This window comes from Opisthorchis viverrini (assembly GCF_000715545.1).
Source record: "Opisthorchis viverrini unplaced genomic scaffold opera_v5_288, whole genome shotgun sequence".
NCBI lineage: Eukaryota > Metazoa > Platyhelminthes > Trematoda > Opisthorchiida > Opisthorchiidae > Opisthorchis > Opisthorchis viverrini.
The window spans coordinates 403,004-423,434 of record NW_008751946.1 but is presented as its reverse complement, the minus strand read 5'-3'; the positions used below and the strand labels follow the sequence as shown (position 1 = coordinate 423,434).

The following is a 20,431-nucleotide window of genomic DNA, read 5'->3' as shown; positions in this document are numbered from 1 at the left end:
GAGTGTCGCGGGACACTCTCCAGTATAGCTCAATGGATCGCTGAGGTGCGCAAACCGTCACACCACGGTAAGGTCCAGTCTCTTCGTGACGGCTTTTTCGCCCCCACCAAACTAGCATGCGAGGAAACAGTTCCAGTTCGTCCAGCCATTAACGAATCCTCTTTTATTTCAGACTGTTCAACATACGTTTAAGCATCCAAACAGCATCGCGTTTCGTGTGTCACACACACAAGTTGCTGTCACTATATTATGTTTATTATCCTAACACAAACAGGACACATCAGTGGCTGATAGCTGGATACTTTTAGTCTGTTTGCTCATGTGTGCTTCACACATATTGCTGATGGTGTACTTTTCATCGCTCCGACAGTCTTGAGTCACTGAGCAACGAGACACAAGACGATCATAGTTGTGTTGGCAGAAAATCGGTTGGCACAAGCGTGCACAGTAATAACCACGCAAATCGATCGTTGCCAGGTGAATAAATGATGGGAGTGCACATTTTCTGGCGTGCGTTTTGTCTCGACCGTTCATCCGAATCATAACGCACACAACATCGAAGCTGAAAGCAAGTCAGTGATCTAGATTATGCTGCTGTTGCAGTCAATATTTATTTACGGTTGGTAACCAACGGATTCGACAGGCTAGACACTTAGGTCAAAAAGTGTAAGAATGGTTCAAGTTCGGCAGGAAGCCGATGGCTCTTGACTGACAGAAATGCAATCCCGACGGGCCAAATCCTTCCGTTAAGTTGGTTAACCAAACTCACACTCCAAGGGATGATGGGCCGTGTCGATTAGATGGATGACACGGGTTCACAGGGATCAGGTGTTTGGTTAGTAATTGATTATGATCACGGATCATTTGGCAATGTGACCTGTATTTACAAATTCAATGAAACTATTGACTGTCCATTTTCTCGTTAAACACAAAACGCGTTGCTCCATCTTTTGGGCTCTTTTCCGTGTGTTGTAAAGTCACAGTTACTCAAAACTCGCACGCGCACCGGAAACAGTTTGTTCAATCCTGCTCAAACTCACATTCCCAGAAGGTCATTGACCAGGGTGAGGCAAGACAAGCTGCAGGGGGCACAACCTAACATACAACCATCCAGTGCAGCACCGTGAAAGGACTACTTTCGAGGAAATTAGTGCGGCCCTACCCGATGCTGGTATCCGGACTAGTGTAAAAATCGATAGCGTGGACAACCATCCAAAAGACCTCATAATACTAGATGAATAAATGGATTGTGTTGACGAGATCTATGGCAGGTACCGCAATACACTGGAAAACACCAGATAAGCGTTGGTGAAAAGAAATAACACGCAACACTCTATCAAAAATGGCAATATTGGGCGATAAAGCGATAGACATTAACACTCGACGCCGCTGCGGAAGGACAGCGCCTCTTCGCCATCTGGTCCAAACTTACAATATTAGACAAATGCATATTATGGTAGCAACCTCAATATGAAAAACATTCCGCGTATGTTCAGGTCCATTGTGATAATCATCCGTGAAGAAACTGGAGTTCTTGCATTAAAGTGGATTCAACACTAGTGGAAACGGTACAGAAGAATCGGTGAATAGTGCCACGAGGATTACAGTTAGGATCACCCTTTGTGGGAGTCCTATAGTGGTATGGCGACAATAAGCGAGTATTTGGAGGCTATCAAGTCAGATAGAATAGACGGTATGGTTCCTACGGTTACTCCGCAACAGAGACAATAAACCCTTCGCCATATTTAATCATAACCATAAGGAATGCGGCTTGGACGGGGCGGATATATATACTTGTGATGTGCATGTTTCCTTATACCTCTAGACGCTGGTCTGAAAAATTGTACGGCAGTGCTACACGTTTGGGTATGCAACACGCGATGACCGAAGATAAGCTGAGTGGGATTGAATTTCATGATGAAATTGAATTGCAGACTTTGTGCCGGGCACAAATCTTAGAGGCCACCCATCAAACTGCTTCTGATAAGCCACCGGTACAAGTGACTGAGTGTATAGCCAATTGCTCGATAGAGGGCACGATCTATGGGATGGATTGTACTCAAACGTGAGTGCTAAACGATGCAACATTGCTATCTTCACGGTCTTAGGCTAGCCAGTGACCATCGCTCCTTCACAACAGAGCAGTTACCGATGTTATCGACTGATTCCAGTCTCTATTGCATTATCTATCACGGTTTCAATTCATAACACACTCAGTGTATGAAAGTGCATTATCAGGATCACCACATGGATGGATTCAGGTTTCCGGCAGCTCGTCTGAAAATTCTTGCCTTGTCTCTACACTAAGAACACAAAGTCGTCCGTTTTTGACAAAAATTCAGAGTCTGGATAACATGATTTCTTCAGTTTCTGTTTTCATGAACTTCGCATACTTACACATTTTACAAAATTTCCCCACTATATGGCGTGAGTGGTGCAGGGAAAATTCAGTGTTAAAAACTGAATCCCATCAAGAGCATTTATGATTCTAAGAATTTTAACGTACAAAACATGTCTGGGTGTGTGTGATTGGTATACTACCGTTCGCAAACCGTCTACAAACCTTCTAATCTGCTCATGTTAAAAAGAGGTTGAGTGACGGAGTCACTCCTAGTCATGACTCGAGTTCAATTGGTTGCTTGGCTAGTGATCAAATCCGCATTACAGCCGTTAAATAGGTCAAACTAATCATATGGTAACGTAAAGCTAATGGTGGCTTCGTGATAGAAATTCACAAGATTCCATACTTCGCCTATAAGTAGAGGAGGCCTATTTGCTAGATTGCTATGATTAGTGGGATACAACTCAACCGCGGCCAACCTGTTGATCACACAGATGAGTGACTCCAGTTAAATATCGGACATGCATTCGCAAATAAGTTGACCCACTCGGAACATGTGGCCTCAACTCTACTAGAGTCGAATTGTCCGTTGGTGACGTGAGTGGACGAGGTGACATCACAGCAGAGGAAATGACACGTAATCACAGCTATCCTGTGATACATCATTATAGTTATTATCTAGGTTGTAACTCTTGTAAGATTGATAAGATCTCCGTGAATCAGTGGGAGTCACCGGATGCGTTGTTATCGACAGGTTAGTCATTATTGTGAAGACCGAGCGACCGGTTAAGTGTGGTGTCATGATAGCACCCGAGGGGAGACGGTTTTAAAGTAGTCCCTCCATCTGAGACCACATTCCAGTCTAGGACACGACGTTCTTTGTGTTGCGAGAGGGCGTTCCGGTCAGTAAATTCGCGCTCTAACCACTGAGCCATCCCACATTGCTAATAGACTCTGAAAAAGCTAACCTGAATACAGTGCTACTGGTTCAGTGTGTATCAGCCAGACTGATTGCTTCAGCACAGGAGAGCTGCCAAGGGGAATGATACACATATAAAGTCCACGTTGGTCAATCGCAGCCCAGCCCATCGTCTACTCTGCACGCTGAAAACCAGATATTCGCAAAAATTAATTTTTCGATATATCAAGTGAACCGAAGTAGGTGAGCCGTGGAACGAAATTGGGAAAACACTAAATAGACTTCTTCGTCACTAAGGTAAGGTACGTCAGTAGCCCACTGAGGCTCTCTCTATTACTGAAGCCCAGGCGCCCTGCTTGCACACTGCGTTGCAAACTGTTCGTGTAAGATCGGGGAAAACGAAGACGACGGACGGGCAGTGAGATTTTCCTGACCAAATAGTTTCGATGATGTGCACAACCACCAACCCACCGCTACGCACTACTGTGCTCCACAATAACGCACTGATGATGTCACCTCGATTGGTGATGAAACGTTTGCAATCAAATTGCCCAGCTCAGCGAACAAGCCAACGACCACCAGTTTCGATGATGCTTGGAGAGGAGAATGTCGAGAGGCTGAGGGTCAACCTGAACATCCGAAATGGAGAACCAGAGTCCCTTGAGAATCTTAGACCACTAACCATACGAGAGAGCCGCAAAATCAAGCCATCTAACCATCATGTTACTGTGTGGATAGATCTACTTTATCTGGTATCGTTCGACTTCTGACGAAATACAGCGATGTCATGTGAAAAAGGCACACAAACAGGAGTAGAAAGTGGTTCGGCCATGTCAAAAACGGTTTCATGCACTGTACAATGGCTGGCAACAAACAAAGGTAAAAACTAGTCATCCAGATCTAAGTTCATGTTCTTTCTGCTCCCATATGCTGGTTGCTAACGCGTGCTGACGTTTCACCAGATGGCGCAGGTACTCACGCGTGAGGAATAAATAATCTTCACTAAACCGCTTCTTCCCTTCCGAGTTGCCGAGGATAAGTTTATCATGTTTCTGGTAAATTCGATCCATTTCTCGCTTGACCTGGTTGAGGAGTTCGTGACCTGAAAAGGAACAACGAGTGAGCAAATGCATGTAACTAGTGAATGTAAGAGTTGGGCAACTAGCGGAGACGACCCTAGTTACCTTTTATTGATGTCATTAGGCTAATTGGCTGTAATGGATCACGAACATTGTGAATCCATAGGGAACGGGTCCCATGACCCAGAATTCAAAGTCAAAGCTATCTCCAGACACGGTCCGCAGATTAAAATAGATATTTGCACCCATATGCTTGATGATATGTCTGCACAATAATTAAAAAAGGTATCTACTACATCTTTTCACCAAAATATTGCTACGAATACTGGATGATCTGTACGTTTGAGCGATCCTTTGAGTCCTTCAGTGGGTGCAGTCCATCATTCTGACTTCGGTTACTGTGGGGCTTCTCAGCCATCCATCCAGTCAGACTGCCCAGTTGATGAAATTTTGCCAGTTGGTGGTGCGGTGAAATCGACCGGAGTGACCGGATCTAAAAAACATGTGTCAACTACAGGTGGCTATATCAAACGGTTAGTAGATTAAACGTCTACGTTATCAGGCGCTGGCAGTCTGAATATGCTTTTGAAGATGAGTAAAACATAATCTGGTTGATGATCCATCTGTGTAATAAAATCTGTTCACATTCATAAAAGTACACGATCGACAAATTTTATGCGCATTTTCAGCTGATTGTTCGGTGTATACCGACTCGGGTTGTGAAAATCAATCGCACTATGTGATTCTAATAGGGGTCAGAGTCAGACAGTATTTAATATATAAAACTACGGTAGAATGGGGTCAGTTCCGCGCCATACTACCATTTGACACATCTCGTCGGCCGCAATCGCCTGATAGGTGAAATACGGACGGGTCTAGAGCATATCGCTGAAAATTCGAAAACAATTAGGGAGTGGTCCGTTTGTAATCTTGGTCGCGAAGATCAAGGTGAACGGTATGGTCAGATTTTTTCGAATAAGTAAACTTGGCTTTCATCTGATTACAAATAAGGGAGAGAGATAGTGAACTTGCTACCACTACTTTGAAGACTAGTTGATGCCAGTCGGATGACCAGAGTAAATTGTCTGGCAATAGAGGAATCTGGATTGCGACCGGTCACAGCAGTACTGCTCCGGCCTTTCTGACCAATCATACGAGGAAAGTTATTTCACACGAGTTTCAACTTTTACGTGACTGAAGGCGGGCCCATAAAAACACTATGAGCTGGATAGTAATTTCGGAGGCGTTTCGATCGGTGGCAACGAAATAGTTCCCTAGTGCGACAGCTGCGATAAGTTCGTCTGGGGATTTAAGTCTATCGGGAATCTGTTGTTTGTTTGCGTTATATACTATTTGAAATACAACTCTCGTAAAAAGCACAATATTAAGACCCTAAATGCCCTTTTTTGTGAAATCCCATAAATTGAATTAGGTTCCAAGGTCGTTTTCGAGTTACCTGTCACACACTGTTTCTTCCTCCTCTGAGGCACTTGGTTGGTCTCCCGTGTAAAGAGCATGATCTATCAAGGAATTCCCGGAAGAAACAACGTTGCAGAATTTGTAAGTTACCCCCCCCCCTGATTTAATCAGCCTGAGCCGAACAAACCCGAAATGAAAGGACAGGGTTCACGTCAGAATGACGCATACTGATGAAATGCTACAGTCGGTAAAGTCTTGGTACGCTACACGGATACGTGTGTGATGCCCAAATTCCTCGGATTGGAGCGGCCGAGAGTCGCAAGCACAAACTGAGGCACTCTAACGATTGCCTTTTACACACGGTCCTTCCGCTTCGGCGAAATTCATTTCCAACGGCACAACAACATTTGGTGAAATTTGGTTGATGGAAGTTGGTGCCAGCTGTCGAATATTGCTCGCGCCCTGATTATGCGCGCATTCACTCCTAGTGTTATAGAACAGTCAGGGCCTAAAAGGTTGCCAAAATATGTGAACCAACCAAAGAGTTCAAGAAGTCCCTCATTCTGAACATTCTGAGAGACGCAGAAGGATGGGAAATCCAGAAGGCTTTGCACGGTGCAAAATGCGTGCCAGAACGCGGAAACACATTCGATAGTACTTTTGGAGTACTTTGGTGGTCAATACTCTAAATTACTAGTCAACTAATCGCAGTCTGGTGGCTCCCGTCCTAGAAACATGGCGTGCAATGAAGCATTGAGCTCGAGAACCAGTCTGAACAGACCATTCCAAGCAACGCATTGCTCTCCTATTACCGTAGCCCTTGGAACAACTTTCATCTTACTTCTTTCCCACGGTAGAAGCATTTGTGCTACAGAGAAGAAAACAAGTAATTCATTGGTATCACTCTACTGTGGGCAATACAAATGTGGAACAGTGGTGCTTCGCCCCCGTAAAATCATGTTGATCTGTCCAAATAAGACCCTGTGAAGAAAAGAAAAAAATGGAAAGGAGCCGAGTGTTGGCTTTTCAAGTAGTCGGGGTATCTCACTCTGCCATCGTAGGAGTATCATGGAATCCAGCAGGTACGATTAGAACGTTATTGACGAAAGATGACTGCATCAATTCAGCGGCGCGCTGCGCGACCTAAGGAGCGACCACTGAGCGCACGGGCAAGAGGTACTATGGATAAGTTGGTCTATATGAGACAAAAGGATCGGTTGGCGGCAACAGAATTTATTGGCCAGTTGTTGTTCAGTGACAGCGACATCGCTGAACGGAGGGTACCTGCGTAGAGGGATTGAAGCGCGCCCAAGCAATTCCACCAATCAAAAGTCTCTCCTTCCAGCAAAGACCCCGTTGTCCTAGCCCATAGCTGGAGACCACTGTGTAACCACTGTCAATCACGGTATACCGCTCGATCCACCAATACATCAATTAGTGGAGAGAGCAGTTGCGGTCGGTTCGCAGCAACTTACAAACAGGGACTAACCTCGGTGGATAAGCTCTTCTCTGGCTTCTCGGGTAATAACGGTGCGCAGTCGAACAGTGAACGCAGATGGACCAGCAGACTGGAGTTGTGTACCACCGCCTCTGGTCGATTCGAGAAACTGGGTTACAGCCTTTCGTGCAGCGGTGGTCAACTCGGGACGACCAGCAAGATCGATCAACAGTGTCTGATCACCAACAGACGACTGGCCACCCTGGCTGGTTCCGGACTTGGTATTTTGTTGCACGATAAGATTGGCTACTTGTCCGAGTTTAGTGTGAGCCTCTGGGAGCTGAGAAGATAGGCAATTTTGAATCCATGTTCGGACCAACGTGTCACGTGGACGTGATCACTTTAAAAAATCACGCAATATAGTTGTAAAGATAGAATTAGTTTCGTAATAGTTATGGAGTGAGGGATAGTTGAAAACAGGCTGTAATGATAATGGTTCGCATGGTTTGCGAGAACATAATCGATATTTCTCGCGTAAAAGCTTCTAGAATTTAGAAGATACACTACCAATGTTCATTTGGTTTCTATAGTAATGATCGGCTATGTTAGAATCCGACAATCAATGGGGTATCGAAACCCCCCTAGGTTAGAACTACACAACCAGGGTTCCCATCCTTTGCATGACCAAAGTAGAATTGTGGCAATAAGATCGCATAAAACTTCAACCATGAGCAACCCGAGCAAACGGACGGCATGGTAGATGGTTTTTTAGATTATAAGCTAACCTGGAAAATGAGGCCGGAATCTCCCCTAGTAGGAGATACCAATCCAATTTGTGGATCTCAGTTTCGTCACTGGCGACCCTGTAAATTGACATTCATATTAACCGCACTAGGAAAAGCCAATCAGTTTCCGCACACAGTACACGCGCCTCCTAAAGTGGCGCACATAAGCAAACTTTCAGTGGAAGGTTGTTGCACATAGTCATGTGCATAATTCACCCCACTAGACACTACATCACCTGGGCTCCCGGCTTGCGGTGTGCTCGAATTCAAAATCCATTCAACATTCAAGCTTTGATAGTTTAGCAGCTGGCTGGGATTCATAAAAGCTAGCACTAGATCATCGTCTTAGCTTTATATTGCGAATAAAAAGAAAAAAATCAATAAGCCAACCTACGGATGAAGCAGAAAACTTGCTGGGATGAGATGTATCTAGTAAGATAGTGATTGAGGAGGACAAACAGTTGAGAAGGGTGTATAACGAGTAATAATAATAATTCAGCTGCAACACCCTTTCGGTGTCTATCTGGCATGCCACCCGAAGGAAGCAGAATGATCTACAAAATATGGCAGATGACAGCAACATTAGCGACAAACCAGCTGAGTCGCTCAGCTGCAACATCCTTTCGGTACCTATCTGTCATGCCACCTGAAGGAAGCACGAAGGCTGGGATACTGCCAGGTTGCCCAAGCCTAGACAGAGGAAGTTGAAATACAGAGGCCGGGTTCAAACCACGGAACTTCCAGTCAGCCTAGCTGAGTGATAGAAATTCGCCCGTCAGAAGTTTTGCAAAGAGTGAACCTGTACCTGTTGCACGTGAAGGGTGATTTGGTCGAAGTAATTCAAAATCACTTGCCAACTCATCACGTCACTTGCCAGTGAATTAAGTGGCAACATTCTTGAATGGGAAACCGAAGAACAGACGTACGTTCCTTATCAGAACATGTGAACGTAATCGGATAGTGGAGATGAGCTTTTCTCCATTAGGTGTCAAAACGAGAAGAGTGAAAATGCACGCCAACTGGATGACGCATCGAGTTTTGTCAGCTACAGGTAGTGGCTCGATGAGCGAAAACACGAACGCCCTCCTCTCTCGTCAGTTGACGAAAGAAACCTTGCGGCCTGTTGATTTATCAGCCGGCTCCGCAAAAGATCATCTTGATCATGAATGGTTTGGTGTACCATTATGGAGCACCCACCTTCCTGAACAGTTTTCAAGATTTGCAATACAGGTCGGAAGAAGCAACAAACATCGAATAAATCTGGGTTTGATGACACTCGTCAGGCCCAATACAGTCGCTTCTATGTAATAGTGGTTGCCAAGGTGGAAAATGGAGCGAAACAGAAAAACACGAACATACAAGGATAGCAAATTTCATTCAAGTCACTAGACTCAGTAGACCTACCACAAACCTTCACTAACGCCCACCTACACATATAACGTACCGTGGAAAGAAAGTATGGTAATCATGTCTCTTCTAGATGTATGATGCTTAAAAAGTCGCTCTGATCGGGCAATGCAACGGACGTCCTAGCAGAAGGAAACTTGGTACAACCCACACATATCCTTTAATCGCTTTATCCCCACGAAATGATGATGATGATGATCACATGTTTGGAGTGCCGTGCTCTAAGGATAAGTACCGAAAGTGCATCAACTGAGACGACGTTTTTGCAAACTATTTTGACAAATAAACGTCTAGATGAAAATACGACGGCAAGTGAAAGCTGCATGTACACCGCCGGTTCTAAGGAAACCAGCGTCCAGGACATTACCATTTAAAGGGAATAAGTTAATCAACGAGAAAAATATTAAATACTGCAATAAACCGAAATTCCAGGCCTCATTTATACTTCAACACTACACCAATTCCATGCTTCCAACGTGAGGATAAAGCGTTTACTCGTTTGTTTGTTCCTGTGGGATAAGTCATATCAGCCACACGGCTAATACAAACACGCCAGGGAGCACTATCCCAAGTGGCTGGATAAAGGAAGTACCAAATCTATGGACAGTGTTGGAAGAAACCATTCTATCAGAGTTTCATTCTACCTATCAGCTAATGTTTTTTGCCTGGGCAACTGATATTACATGAAGACGAATGTAGTGGGTCTGATGAGTATCACCGAAACCAAGTTTGTTCACTACTGGCTGCTTTTTTAAGAAACTTATTTGTGGCAACATGCCGTCAAATAATTGGTGTACTTGCATTAAAACAGACTAACATAGTTCGCGGTAGAATTCCATCTGATCGATTTCGAAAAGCAGATAAAGCACATAATACTTTACTATCTGAAGAAGCTGTCTTTCAAATGCTCATGTAGTAGCGAAACTGGCTGAATTGAGAAACTGAATCCAGTGGTTTTCCTATACACGGCGAAGCTTCATAACAAGGTAATAGCATGCATATCAATCACTACAGCAACCCTACTCTATGGCTGTGAAACAATCTCTCCGACTGAAGACCTCAAACGTCTTCAGATAACTGATCACCGCAGTACAGCAGAGGTTAAGTGGTTGCAGCATGTAACTAAGGAAAAGGTACGCAAACGGGTGTGGGGTAATGGAACTGATTCGTTCGTGCAACGGATGTTTTCCAGGTTAGGATGGTTGGGGCACGCACTAAATAGGCTCGACCATCTCCTAATACAACTGCAGACCATCATTAGTCAAGAGTCCGCGAAGGCGCTGTAACGTGGGATGAAAGCAGCCACTGTGAAGTGGGGGGATGTGAGATCTCCCCCCTTTCCTGGCGAGGGTTTACGTGATTCTCCTTGAACTACACAGGACATGGTACGCGGCTGATCCCAGTGGCGACCTTGCTGTCACTTAGTAACCGGACTGTATAGCTAATGTTTGTCTGTCGTTGTGTTCCGGACTTGTCGGTTGAAATTTGAAAAAAAGATTTGCGCCAACCCCAGAGAATATTGCTTCAACACGATACACAAATGTGCTTATTTCGGTCGTCCTAGGAGGTGCAAGAACCTTGCTCTTGGGAGTTTTTTTAGAGACGGGGTTTTTTGAAGTGAGTCCCTGTCACCGTCCATCTTTACCCTTCATTAGGGCCTTCTATGCTAGCATGACACTTAAGCATCGGTTTCCACTACGATGATAACTGATGGTATTGATGCAGTACTTTGGTACCCAGTGAAACACCAAATGCCGTGAGCATAATAGGAAACAAGTAACTGCAATGAAGTCGTCAGAATTGGTGTTCACAATAACTGGTTGTTAGACAAATCATAAGATATTTTAACAACAAAAATGCACACAGACTGTACGCAAACATGAGTGCCACACAACTTAGAAGGTATCAGAATGGACCAATAATACAACTATGATGATTACGCTTCTGACATCCATGATAAATTCAACTTTGTAATTACAGTAGTTGAAGAATGCGGAGATTACTTTATTTGTCGTAGGGGTGAAGGCAGGGCGCAGCACTGATTTGGTTGCGATATCGGACCAATAATGTTGAGGTGCCAATATTCTTCACGAAATAGTTCAGTGGTTAAGGCGCGAACTTACTGACCGGAAGATCCGCGGTTTTGACCCAACCCAGGCATTTCAACTGCTGCTGTCTGGGCTTAGGCAACCTGGCATTATCTCAACCATCTGGCTTCTTTCAGGCGGTATGACATTCGTGCATCAAAAGTTTGAACGATTTTTTTCTTTACAAGAGGTGCTCCCGATGGGCGAGATAATAATAGTACGTGGGTTACGCAGGCCGAGTTAGACCTTTGCATACCAGTCCGCATAGTTCCACCCGACTAGCCATGTTGGCCGGAAAGTAGAGCTAAGGTAGTCAGACAAAGCAGGGAACACTTAAGTGACAAGCTAAGTTTCATCTTCATCTGTCGTCTTCTAGAGTGGGGACCCCGGGATGAGGCAATGGAGAACTCGGTCACACAGGAGCACTCTAGCATCAAAGAACTCCGCCTTCAACGCTGTTCCTATTCCACTCCAGAAACTCAAAATCAATGAACTTGGCATGACACTGCTCTCTATTCTGTCCTATCTTTATTCTCGTCGAAGAAGAATGTAGCAGCTGGAATCAACGTAACTTTGGCACAGTTCACGACTATAGGTTGTTTAGGACAAGGTATTGAAAAATGTTCCCACAGGATACAATGCAACAGGACCACCAGAAAATCAAGACAAACCCAAAGAAAACTTGAAAAAATGTACCGGGACGAGAAATAAACGCAACAAAAACTCACTGGCAAATCAGCTAGCAACTGAGGCGTCAACTTTAGTGCCATTCGCTGTTGCAGCGCCATTTGAAAGCGTGACAAAGTCCCTTCAAACTCCTGCATCATTTCTGCTTCATTTATAAAATCCAGCAAATCTGATGGAATTTGGTCTCTCGAAGGTTGAGATTCATTAGGTTTCCCCTTATTTTTGGACTTCCATCTCTTGAAAGAGTTGAAAGAAGGAAACGCGCTCGTCCGTGACATAGATATGGCCGACAAAGTGCGAGCCTGCGCGGTGCAGTAAAGTAGCGAATACCGTGCAGTTTTCGCAAGCATGAACGAGGTGAGCAGCTTACTCATTGTAGGATGTTGCCACAAAGGCTGGTGAGAAACTAGAATGAAAAATGGAACGATGCAGAAGTAGAGCGACAGCAAAAATGTCCGACTTGCTTCGCAAAGCACATCGTGAGACCTACAGGCTAATCTAGAGGAACGACCCTCCTAAATAGACCATGCTGCTTTGACTCGATGAGACCTACCACCGAAATGATTACCATCAGTGTTTGTTACCATCACCACTACCATCAGTAACGACGGCAATATTGCAAAAATTCGTATTCCAGTACCGTACAACCTGAGTCGTTTGCAAAAAGCAGTGGAGAAAACCAGTCTAACATAACATTTTCTTATTTTCAACTGAATGCGCACAATCACTTGTATGTCATGTATTAGTCGCCAACCCGTTCGTCAAAGCATGATGTTCCCATGCAGCTGATTGATGTAAAGGCGGCAATCCAACCAAGAGGCTTAGAGTAGCGAAATACATTAGATTTCTATAAACTGGATAACGGTATGGCTATCAGTGAGGAGGAGGAGGAGGACGCGAAAAAACGAACATAATGCAGACTAAGATTAATAGTAGGTCGGATAATGATGGAATGGAGTTTGAAAAGAAGTTGATGAGTGCCAAGCAAGCAAGAAAGCCCCAACACCCGCTGCTCTGCGAGACAGACCTTTGAGCCAGAGTCTAGGGTGGAAGTGTTTCAAGCCACTTCCTTCTGAGGCACAACCGGTCGACAAATATTAGAAGTTATCGTTGCTGAACAACCATTCTTCCACAATTTTCTGTTTCTATCTTTATTCTGGCCTTTACCCAGGCCTTTCTGATGCCTGGACAACCAATGTACACTGATGCTTCCAAAATTTGGGTGTCCAAAAAAAGCAGCCGACAAGCCGTTTTGACAAATGCTATTTGAGGTGTGGCTCTTATCGTGGGTTTTGACTCTGAAAATCGTCTGAAAACTCGTCCCGTGCTCTGGAGCAGAAAAAAGTTTGAGTCACTTGGTCCCTGAGGATAACCGACTGCACGCCGACAAATCACTTACTAGGAGCAAGGTATCTCGACACAGACCCGAACAAGGTCAAGTACCCACTGTAGAAGCTTATGCTCTAAGAGAAACAGCTGCGAATCCGACAACGGTGTTTCCTACGACACCTTAATGTACCTTCAAAACCAACCGTCACAGAGACTGGACCTTAATGTGGTGTGACTGTTTGTGCACTTCTATAACCCACTGAACCATACTGGTTGATAGTATACGTGTAATCATGGCTATTACCAGGGGCAGTAATATCAGTGTTGACACTCGTGCTTCATTGCTGCAATTATATTCAACGCCTTGGAGTGAAGATAGGAGAAAAGAGAGGGTAAGGGAAAAGACCTATGTCAAGCATTCTGAGGTGTCTACACTTCCAGAGCGGGATCCCGAGGACCCATCCTGAAAGACATGAAACACCTAAAATCTTCGTAATCTCTTTCATACCATTCTGCAAAGTCATACATTGCCCACTTCGCGATTCGCACCAATCTGAAGGAGGCATGGATAACAAAGACCATCTCGGTAGACGATGTTTCGGCATGCGTAGAACATGAGCGAGGCATTGTAATTCGTACTGGAGGTTTTTCGCGATTGAAGTACCTGCTGCACAACTGAATATCCTTAATCTAACTACCTCGTTACGAATTCGTCTACTCCATCCGATCAACACCAACAACGCGTCTGAGGCATCGGTGGCCAAAAATCTGAAGACGCTTTACATCATCTGTCTGCAGAGGCCACGTCTCGCAGCCATACAGAAACACAGTCCTTACTGCATCCTGGCACATGCAGCTCTTAAGATCCAGCTATGTGCCTTTTTGACGCCATAAGTGACATAAATTAAAGATTCATGCACTAGTCCTAGACTAAAGTCTTTAGTTCAAAAGCCTGACCGCAGCGCAGGTGTTTGACGGGGAATGCAAGTGCATCACCATTTTTGCAGAGCAAGTCGCCATACATGTTCTAACGCCCAACCTGGGGGCCAGGAGATCACTAAACAACCTGATAGAAAAAATGTCCAACTGTAATACCCTTCCTGTGCCTAGCTGCTATGTCACTCGAAGGAAGCACACGGGCTGGGATACTACCGGGTTGCCCAAACCTACATAGAAGTCGAGAGGCAGAGGTCTGTTGTATCTTGCGTGGTGGCCGAGCTATTGGGTTACGCCTGCACTGAGTCTGCCAGACTACGCGATAGGGAGAAGACAGAGAACTGGGGACACGGCTGTATTGCCAAGACAAAACATGCAGAGCGTCTGCGTAATATATAGGATGACTAATTGGCCAGATATAATCGTTCGCTTGTTCGCTCCGTACAGCCAATGGTGGTGTTCCGGTCGTGAACATTCTCAGGCCCACTACGCTGGTCGTCTGTTGCTAAGCCGTGTTTGGTGAGAACCGCCAACTCACCTACTTTCCGGACGTGTCGAACCGATGGTGACCTTGGGGATGCGTCACTCTCTGCACATGTGCTTTTTCTTCTGTCTGGGTGCGCCCTGACAAGGTCCAGTTTGAACCACGGACTTTCTGTTAAGTTCGCGCTCTAACTACTTGAGCCATCTCGCCCCAACCTGAGACTTTGCGAACGTCACAGGAACACTATCAGCATAGGTCAATGGGTTGCGAAGCCACACACACCACGATAGGGCCCAACTTCCTCATTAGTCCCTACAGCTCTTTCTGTCTGCCATGCACCACCTGCGGGACACATTGAATCAACTACTGGGTTGAGGATAGGGCCAGGAGAATGTCAACACGTATTTGACTGTCAAATCCACGCTGAGTTCCAATTTGTTCCTCACACATTACGATCTATCACTGGAAATTGTTGTGGCACCGGATGCTTCCAGCTATGGTCCTGGCGCAGTGATCTCCACGTATTCCGTGAAAGCAGCCAAAAAGTCATTGCACATCCGGCAGCCGAGCGCAACTACGGTCAGATAGAAAAGAAAGCTCTGGCGATTGTTTGCCATCAAAAGGTGTCGTAAGTGTTCTGGGACCTGCAGTTTACATACTGATCGATCACAAGCCGCTCAGTACTGCGTTTCGCTTGAGGAAGGGGATTCTGGTGTATACCGCCAACCTCAGGAATGGGACTCCAAGATCAAGTGCCTGTCGATCACCAGCCTCGGGCGAACCGAACGCTGTCACGTCGATAGCTCGAGACAGCTCAGTGGTTAAGGCACCAGCTTAAGGAACGGAATGTCCGTGGTCCGAAGCCAACCTCGGCATTTCGACTGTTACTGTATAAGTTTGGACAAACTGGAAGTATCCCAGCCCCCGTGTCTCACTCCGTTGGCATAGCAGCTAGGAACCGAATGGGTGTTACAGCTGGGAAATTTTTTTCTTGTCCCGTTGATTCAAGCAAGTCAGAATCGGAAAACAATATGGTCACAACAATGGCCTTAGAGCCTGTGATGAACCGCGTAGTACCGGAAGCAGTTTGTACCATCCCGCGGACTGCTGACATAGTCCGCTAGACTACAGATCAAGACCCTGTGTTGCAGCAGGTCATCAAGCAACACCTCAGTCAATGACAGGGTACCTTAGTTCAACTGGAGTGACGCACCATCACTAGTCAACGGACGCCTAGTATTTTCAGAACGCGTTGTCATTCCAAAAGAGCTACAACCAACCCTACTGAAGGCGTTTATTAAAGGGCACCCAGGAACAAACAGGATGAAGGCCCGTACTCGGAGTTATGTCTGCTGGCCACTTATAGACGCACAGATGGAGGAAGTCACCGAATTCTACTTGCGGTGTGGTGAAGCATCCGAGTCACCCGTGAAAACCTACCTAGGGTCGTAGCCGAAGCCAGCCGAACCATGGTCTCTACTTCACAGTGGCTGTGCACGTCCAGTTGGTGTCCAGCACCTTTTAGTAGTGGTCGTTCGTCTTGGAGCAAACATCTAGGGGTAGACCACACTGTTGTTTGTGCGAGCCATCAGTCATTTTTGTTGAGCGCATCAGTTCCTAGTCACCACAAGCTCATGCATTCATCCAGCAATCCGATAATCAAAGCGTTTCACGAGTTTGTGGGAACCACCTGAGTGGCTGAAAGCGCTAAGTTGAAAAGCGAGCAAGTGGATGGTTGGGTGTCAACTATGATTAGTACACTGGTGATGGGACAGAAAGTGGGAGAAACGGGTGGATTGCAGATTGAATTGAACTGCATTCAACGAACAGCAATTACGAGTCTGTGAGATAGGGTTCGGTGTGCGGATTCTGTGAGAAGAGTTAGGAACGAAGAGGCTTCACCGTCTGAAAGAGTTCGAACGCAACCAGAAGTAGAACAACCATAAATAGAAGGAACCTAGATGAAGAGCAGAACTTTACGGAATGTAGCCCCCGATTTGATAGTCGGGCAGTAAAGTCTTCACAGCACACACTTTTGAGAGTAGCCCACAATTTGATAGTCGGGCAGTAAAGTCGTCACAGCACACATTGTTGAGGGCATTTGAAATATCAAAGCATACCAAACGAGTCCAGAGTATATCATCATACGTGTGATACGTGCGCCGCAGCGTCACCGACATGGAGTTGACACCCACGCCCATATTAATGATAACTCATTAGGCGATTTTGGCTTCAGTGTATAACCGCCGAGCGACCCGGAGAAAACATGACGGCTTGGGAAAGTTAGAATATGCTGAAAACATCGCCTGTCTTTCAAGGGGAAAAGGCACAGGTGTTTCTGGATGGATTGACCGAAGCCATCCACTTCTTCTACATGCGCTTTGCACCCACGAAGCGTAAATTTATGCTTCTAAGCATGCAGTCTCTAGGTACGCCACCTACATCCCAAGGAGACAGTATAGGGTGGCAGGTGGAGGTAATGCACAGATCTCCAAGATCCAGGGTCTCTGTTGTTAACTTGAGAGGCTGTTAGGCAGAAGTGCACACCGATACCGCTCGCAATTAGGCGCCGCCACAGTCGAGAAGTCTATGCCGCACAAGATTGACCAAAATTCGAGCCGTTTGCCGGTCCGGCATCAAATCGTGCTCCGACTGATCGAACAGCTGGTTACGACCCAGTAGTTGTCGAATACCGGATGCCAATGGCGCATCCAGGCATCAGAAATTCCAGAGGGTCGCAGCATAAACGCTATTTTCGACGCTTTGTAAAAGTGTTCTTGACCTGGTTCTGGGTGTCAATATACGTTGTGCACCTATGGTGAATGATTTTCACGAGAAGACTAGCTTAGGAGGTTCAAACGGGGAACTAAGCGGAGGAAAATACGGTTAGTACAGACATTTATGACGGAAAATGGGCATATCCATGAGTCTGAGGAGACGCGTGCAGCAGACTACAGCACGGGCTGCTTTGGTGTATGGTCGTGAGACGTAGGATCATTAAGCTGCCGAATTGAGAAGTCTTTAGGCCTGCGACACCTGGTGTCCGAAAACCATGGCATGTTTACGAGAAATACACGCAGGGGAATTCCTTGTCCCTAATGAGCCTACGGAAAAATGCCACGTGACAGGTGCCAATCTATCCTATCGAGCGCGGTGGACTCCTCAGCCAGTGCCTGCCCAGCCTGTTTGGGTCTATCTGAGGGAAGGAGACCATCCCAGACAACTGTGGTGAATCGACAGTAGTGCCCATTTTCAAAAAGGGTACTCGCACTGAACGTTGTAGCCACAGAGGTTTTGGTTTGACTGGTGAATCGCAGTAGTGCCCATTTTCAAAAAGGGTACTCGCACTGAACGTTGTAGCCACAGAGGTTTTGGTTTGACTCCTGTAGTGACAAGGCTTCTCGCGTCACTGATTATTCGTCTTACGGTGCACGCGAAGCCTTGACTCGCGAGAATCAAGGGGGATTTCGACCGGGTAGAGGCTGCGTTGACCACATCTTCACACTCCATCAGGTGTTTGTAGCAATGGTATTTTCTCAGCTTAGTTCTCGGTCTGAGACTCCCAAGTTAGCTTTCACGTCAAAGGCAACCACCAAAGGTGCACAGGATATATTGACGCCCAAAACGAGGTCAGGAATACTTGTACAGTGTTTCATATATGTAGCGTAAGCGACAACTTCCTGGGAATTCTGACGCTTGCTGGATGCGCCCTTGGCAACCGTCATTCGGCCAATACTGGGTCTTGATAGGCTGGTGTGCCCAGGCTTTCGACCAATCATATCTCAGCTTGATGATGGACCGGCAAGCACCCCGAATCTTTGGTCAATCTTGCGTGGGATAGGGTTTTTGGCCGTATCAGCACCTGACTGCGAGCGACAAAGCCGGATCCCTGTGGAATTCCACCCATCAACGCCACACGTACAGACAACCCGCAATCCTGGTGTCCCTTGACTTCAAGGGTGCGTTTGATTCTGTCGACCGATCAGTACTGTTTACTTCACTTACTCAATAGGGTATGCCCCAGAATTCTGTAAACACAATCCAATCCGTATATTCACATGCTTCTGGGTGAGTGTTTGGTGAGCCCTCCAAATGCTCCTCTGCAAAAAGTAGTGACAGTCAATGGTGTTCACTTTCTCTTTCTCGTTCATCTTCGTCATTGATGAAATATTGAGGCGAACGCTGGGAATTCCTCAAAACCCTGGTGTTCATATTTTTGCTTGTTAGGGCCCTCTCCGTCTGGAGTATTTAGATGCCCTCACCTTTGAAGATCAAGGTGAAGCACAAACCCTTTTGAATAGACTAACCACTATCATACCATTTTTGGCACGCACTCTGCACCTTTCACGGATCCACGGATTGATACACTGGATCGAGACGTTGACTCAAGTTTCTCCGATCGGTTATGTTCTTGTCGTTCAGCGGCTGTCGTTTTCTTGAAATGCACAAGTGAAAAAACGCTGAAGAACTGCTATTTATGTTTTCAGCGCGGGGCCGTATGCTTGCCAGCACGAGTGTCTAATAGTGCTTTGAACTGGGTTCTAGAAGGAGAGTAAGCAACCGTCGGAAAGGGTTATCCCACGCAGCTATTATCCGAAATGAGAAAAAATTTTGCCTAATGAATTTGTGCGCTCTGGGCCTGAAAATCTTCTCACCATGTCTCAGCCGTGTTTGTGGGGTCAGTGGTGAAAAACTGTTGACCAAGCCTTGTTCAGAGAGGGCATAAGTTAGAATTAGGTTTCCTTGGAGGCGACGATACTCCAGGGGCAGGGGTCCAAGCACCGCAATACGCGTTTTGAAGTCCACGGACTTGAGGCCGACAACCATTCTCGTAGTGGCTCGCTGGACATTCTCGATGAGGGTGACGTCCTTCGTGCGTCCTGAGTAGACGACTTGGTTCGGTCGGTTGTGCAGTCTGACGTAGGCCCCATAGAGTATTTGGAACTCCATGCGAGCAATACGAGAACAGGTGAGCCGAATCATCTGAAAAACAGCGAATTCCTTTGGGGACGATTTCTCATGTGGCATTGAAAAAGGCAAGTTTAAGGAGAGCCAGATCCCCAAATCCTTTTTGGCGTCCATGTTTTCTGGTCCTTTCTCACCATGTATGACAAAGGCTTCCGCCAAGTCTCCTTCAAATGACATGGGCGCAATTTTCGTCATTCCTGGGAGTGTGAGTTGAACGACCACTGCTTTGCGGCGAAATTGAGCACTGAGGGACTCCAATGGCGACCGGTGCTGGAGAATGGAACCTACCTTCACTAGGAATAGTCTGTCTGATAGGAACGCTTTTGAATTGCAAAGTCATGCTTCAGAACGCGGAGTCTGCGAACATACCCCCGCATTTCAAGCAGAATCACTGGAGATTGCGGAAAACTCCACGTACCTTGGTAGTTGCATTAGCTCTGACGGAATTGTCGGATGAAGTCAGTGTTGAATCTCAAAGACTCGAAGCATGTTTATTAATATGCGTCACTTGTGGCATCATACAGGTGTATAACTAGATCTTGAGGGCGGCGT

At 46.0% G+C, this 20,431-nt stretch overlaps 1 protein-coding gene across 1 annotated transcript; it reads right to left on the bottom strand.

Annotated features, from left to right (window-relative positions):
* Nucleotides 1–3,983: 3,983 nt before the first annotated feature.
* T265_09599 (hypothetical protein) lies at nucleotides 3,984–20,219 on the bottom strand (the record flags this gene model as incomplete). The annotated part of the gene is made up of 5 exons (XM_009175714.1): nucleotides 3,984–4,362; nucleotides 7,248–7,536; nucleotides 12,204–12,331; nucleotides 19,567–20,076; nucleotides 20,168–20,219. 5 exons carry the CDS (start codon nucleotides 20,217–20,219, stop codon nucleotides 4,151–4,153), a joined length of 1,191 nt encoding a protein of 396 aa, XP_009173978.1.
* Nucleotides 20,220–20,431: the final 212 nt, after the last annotated feature.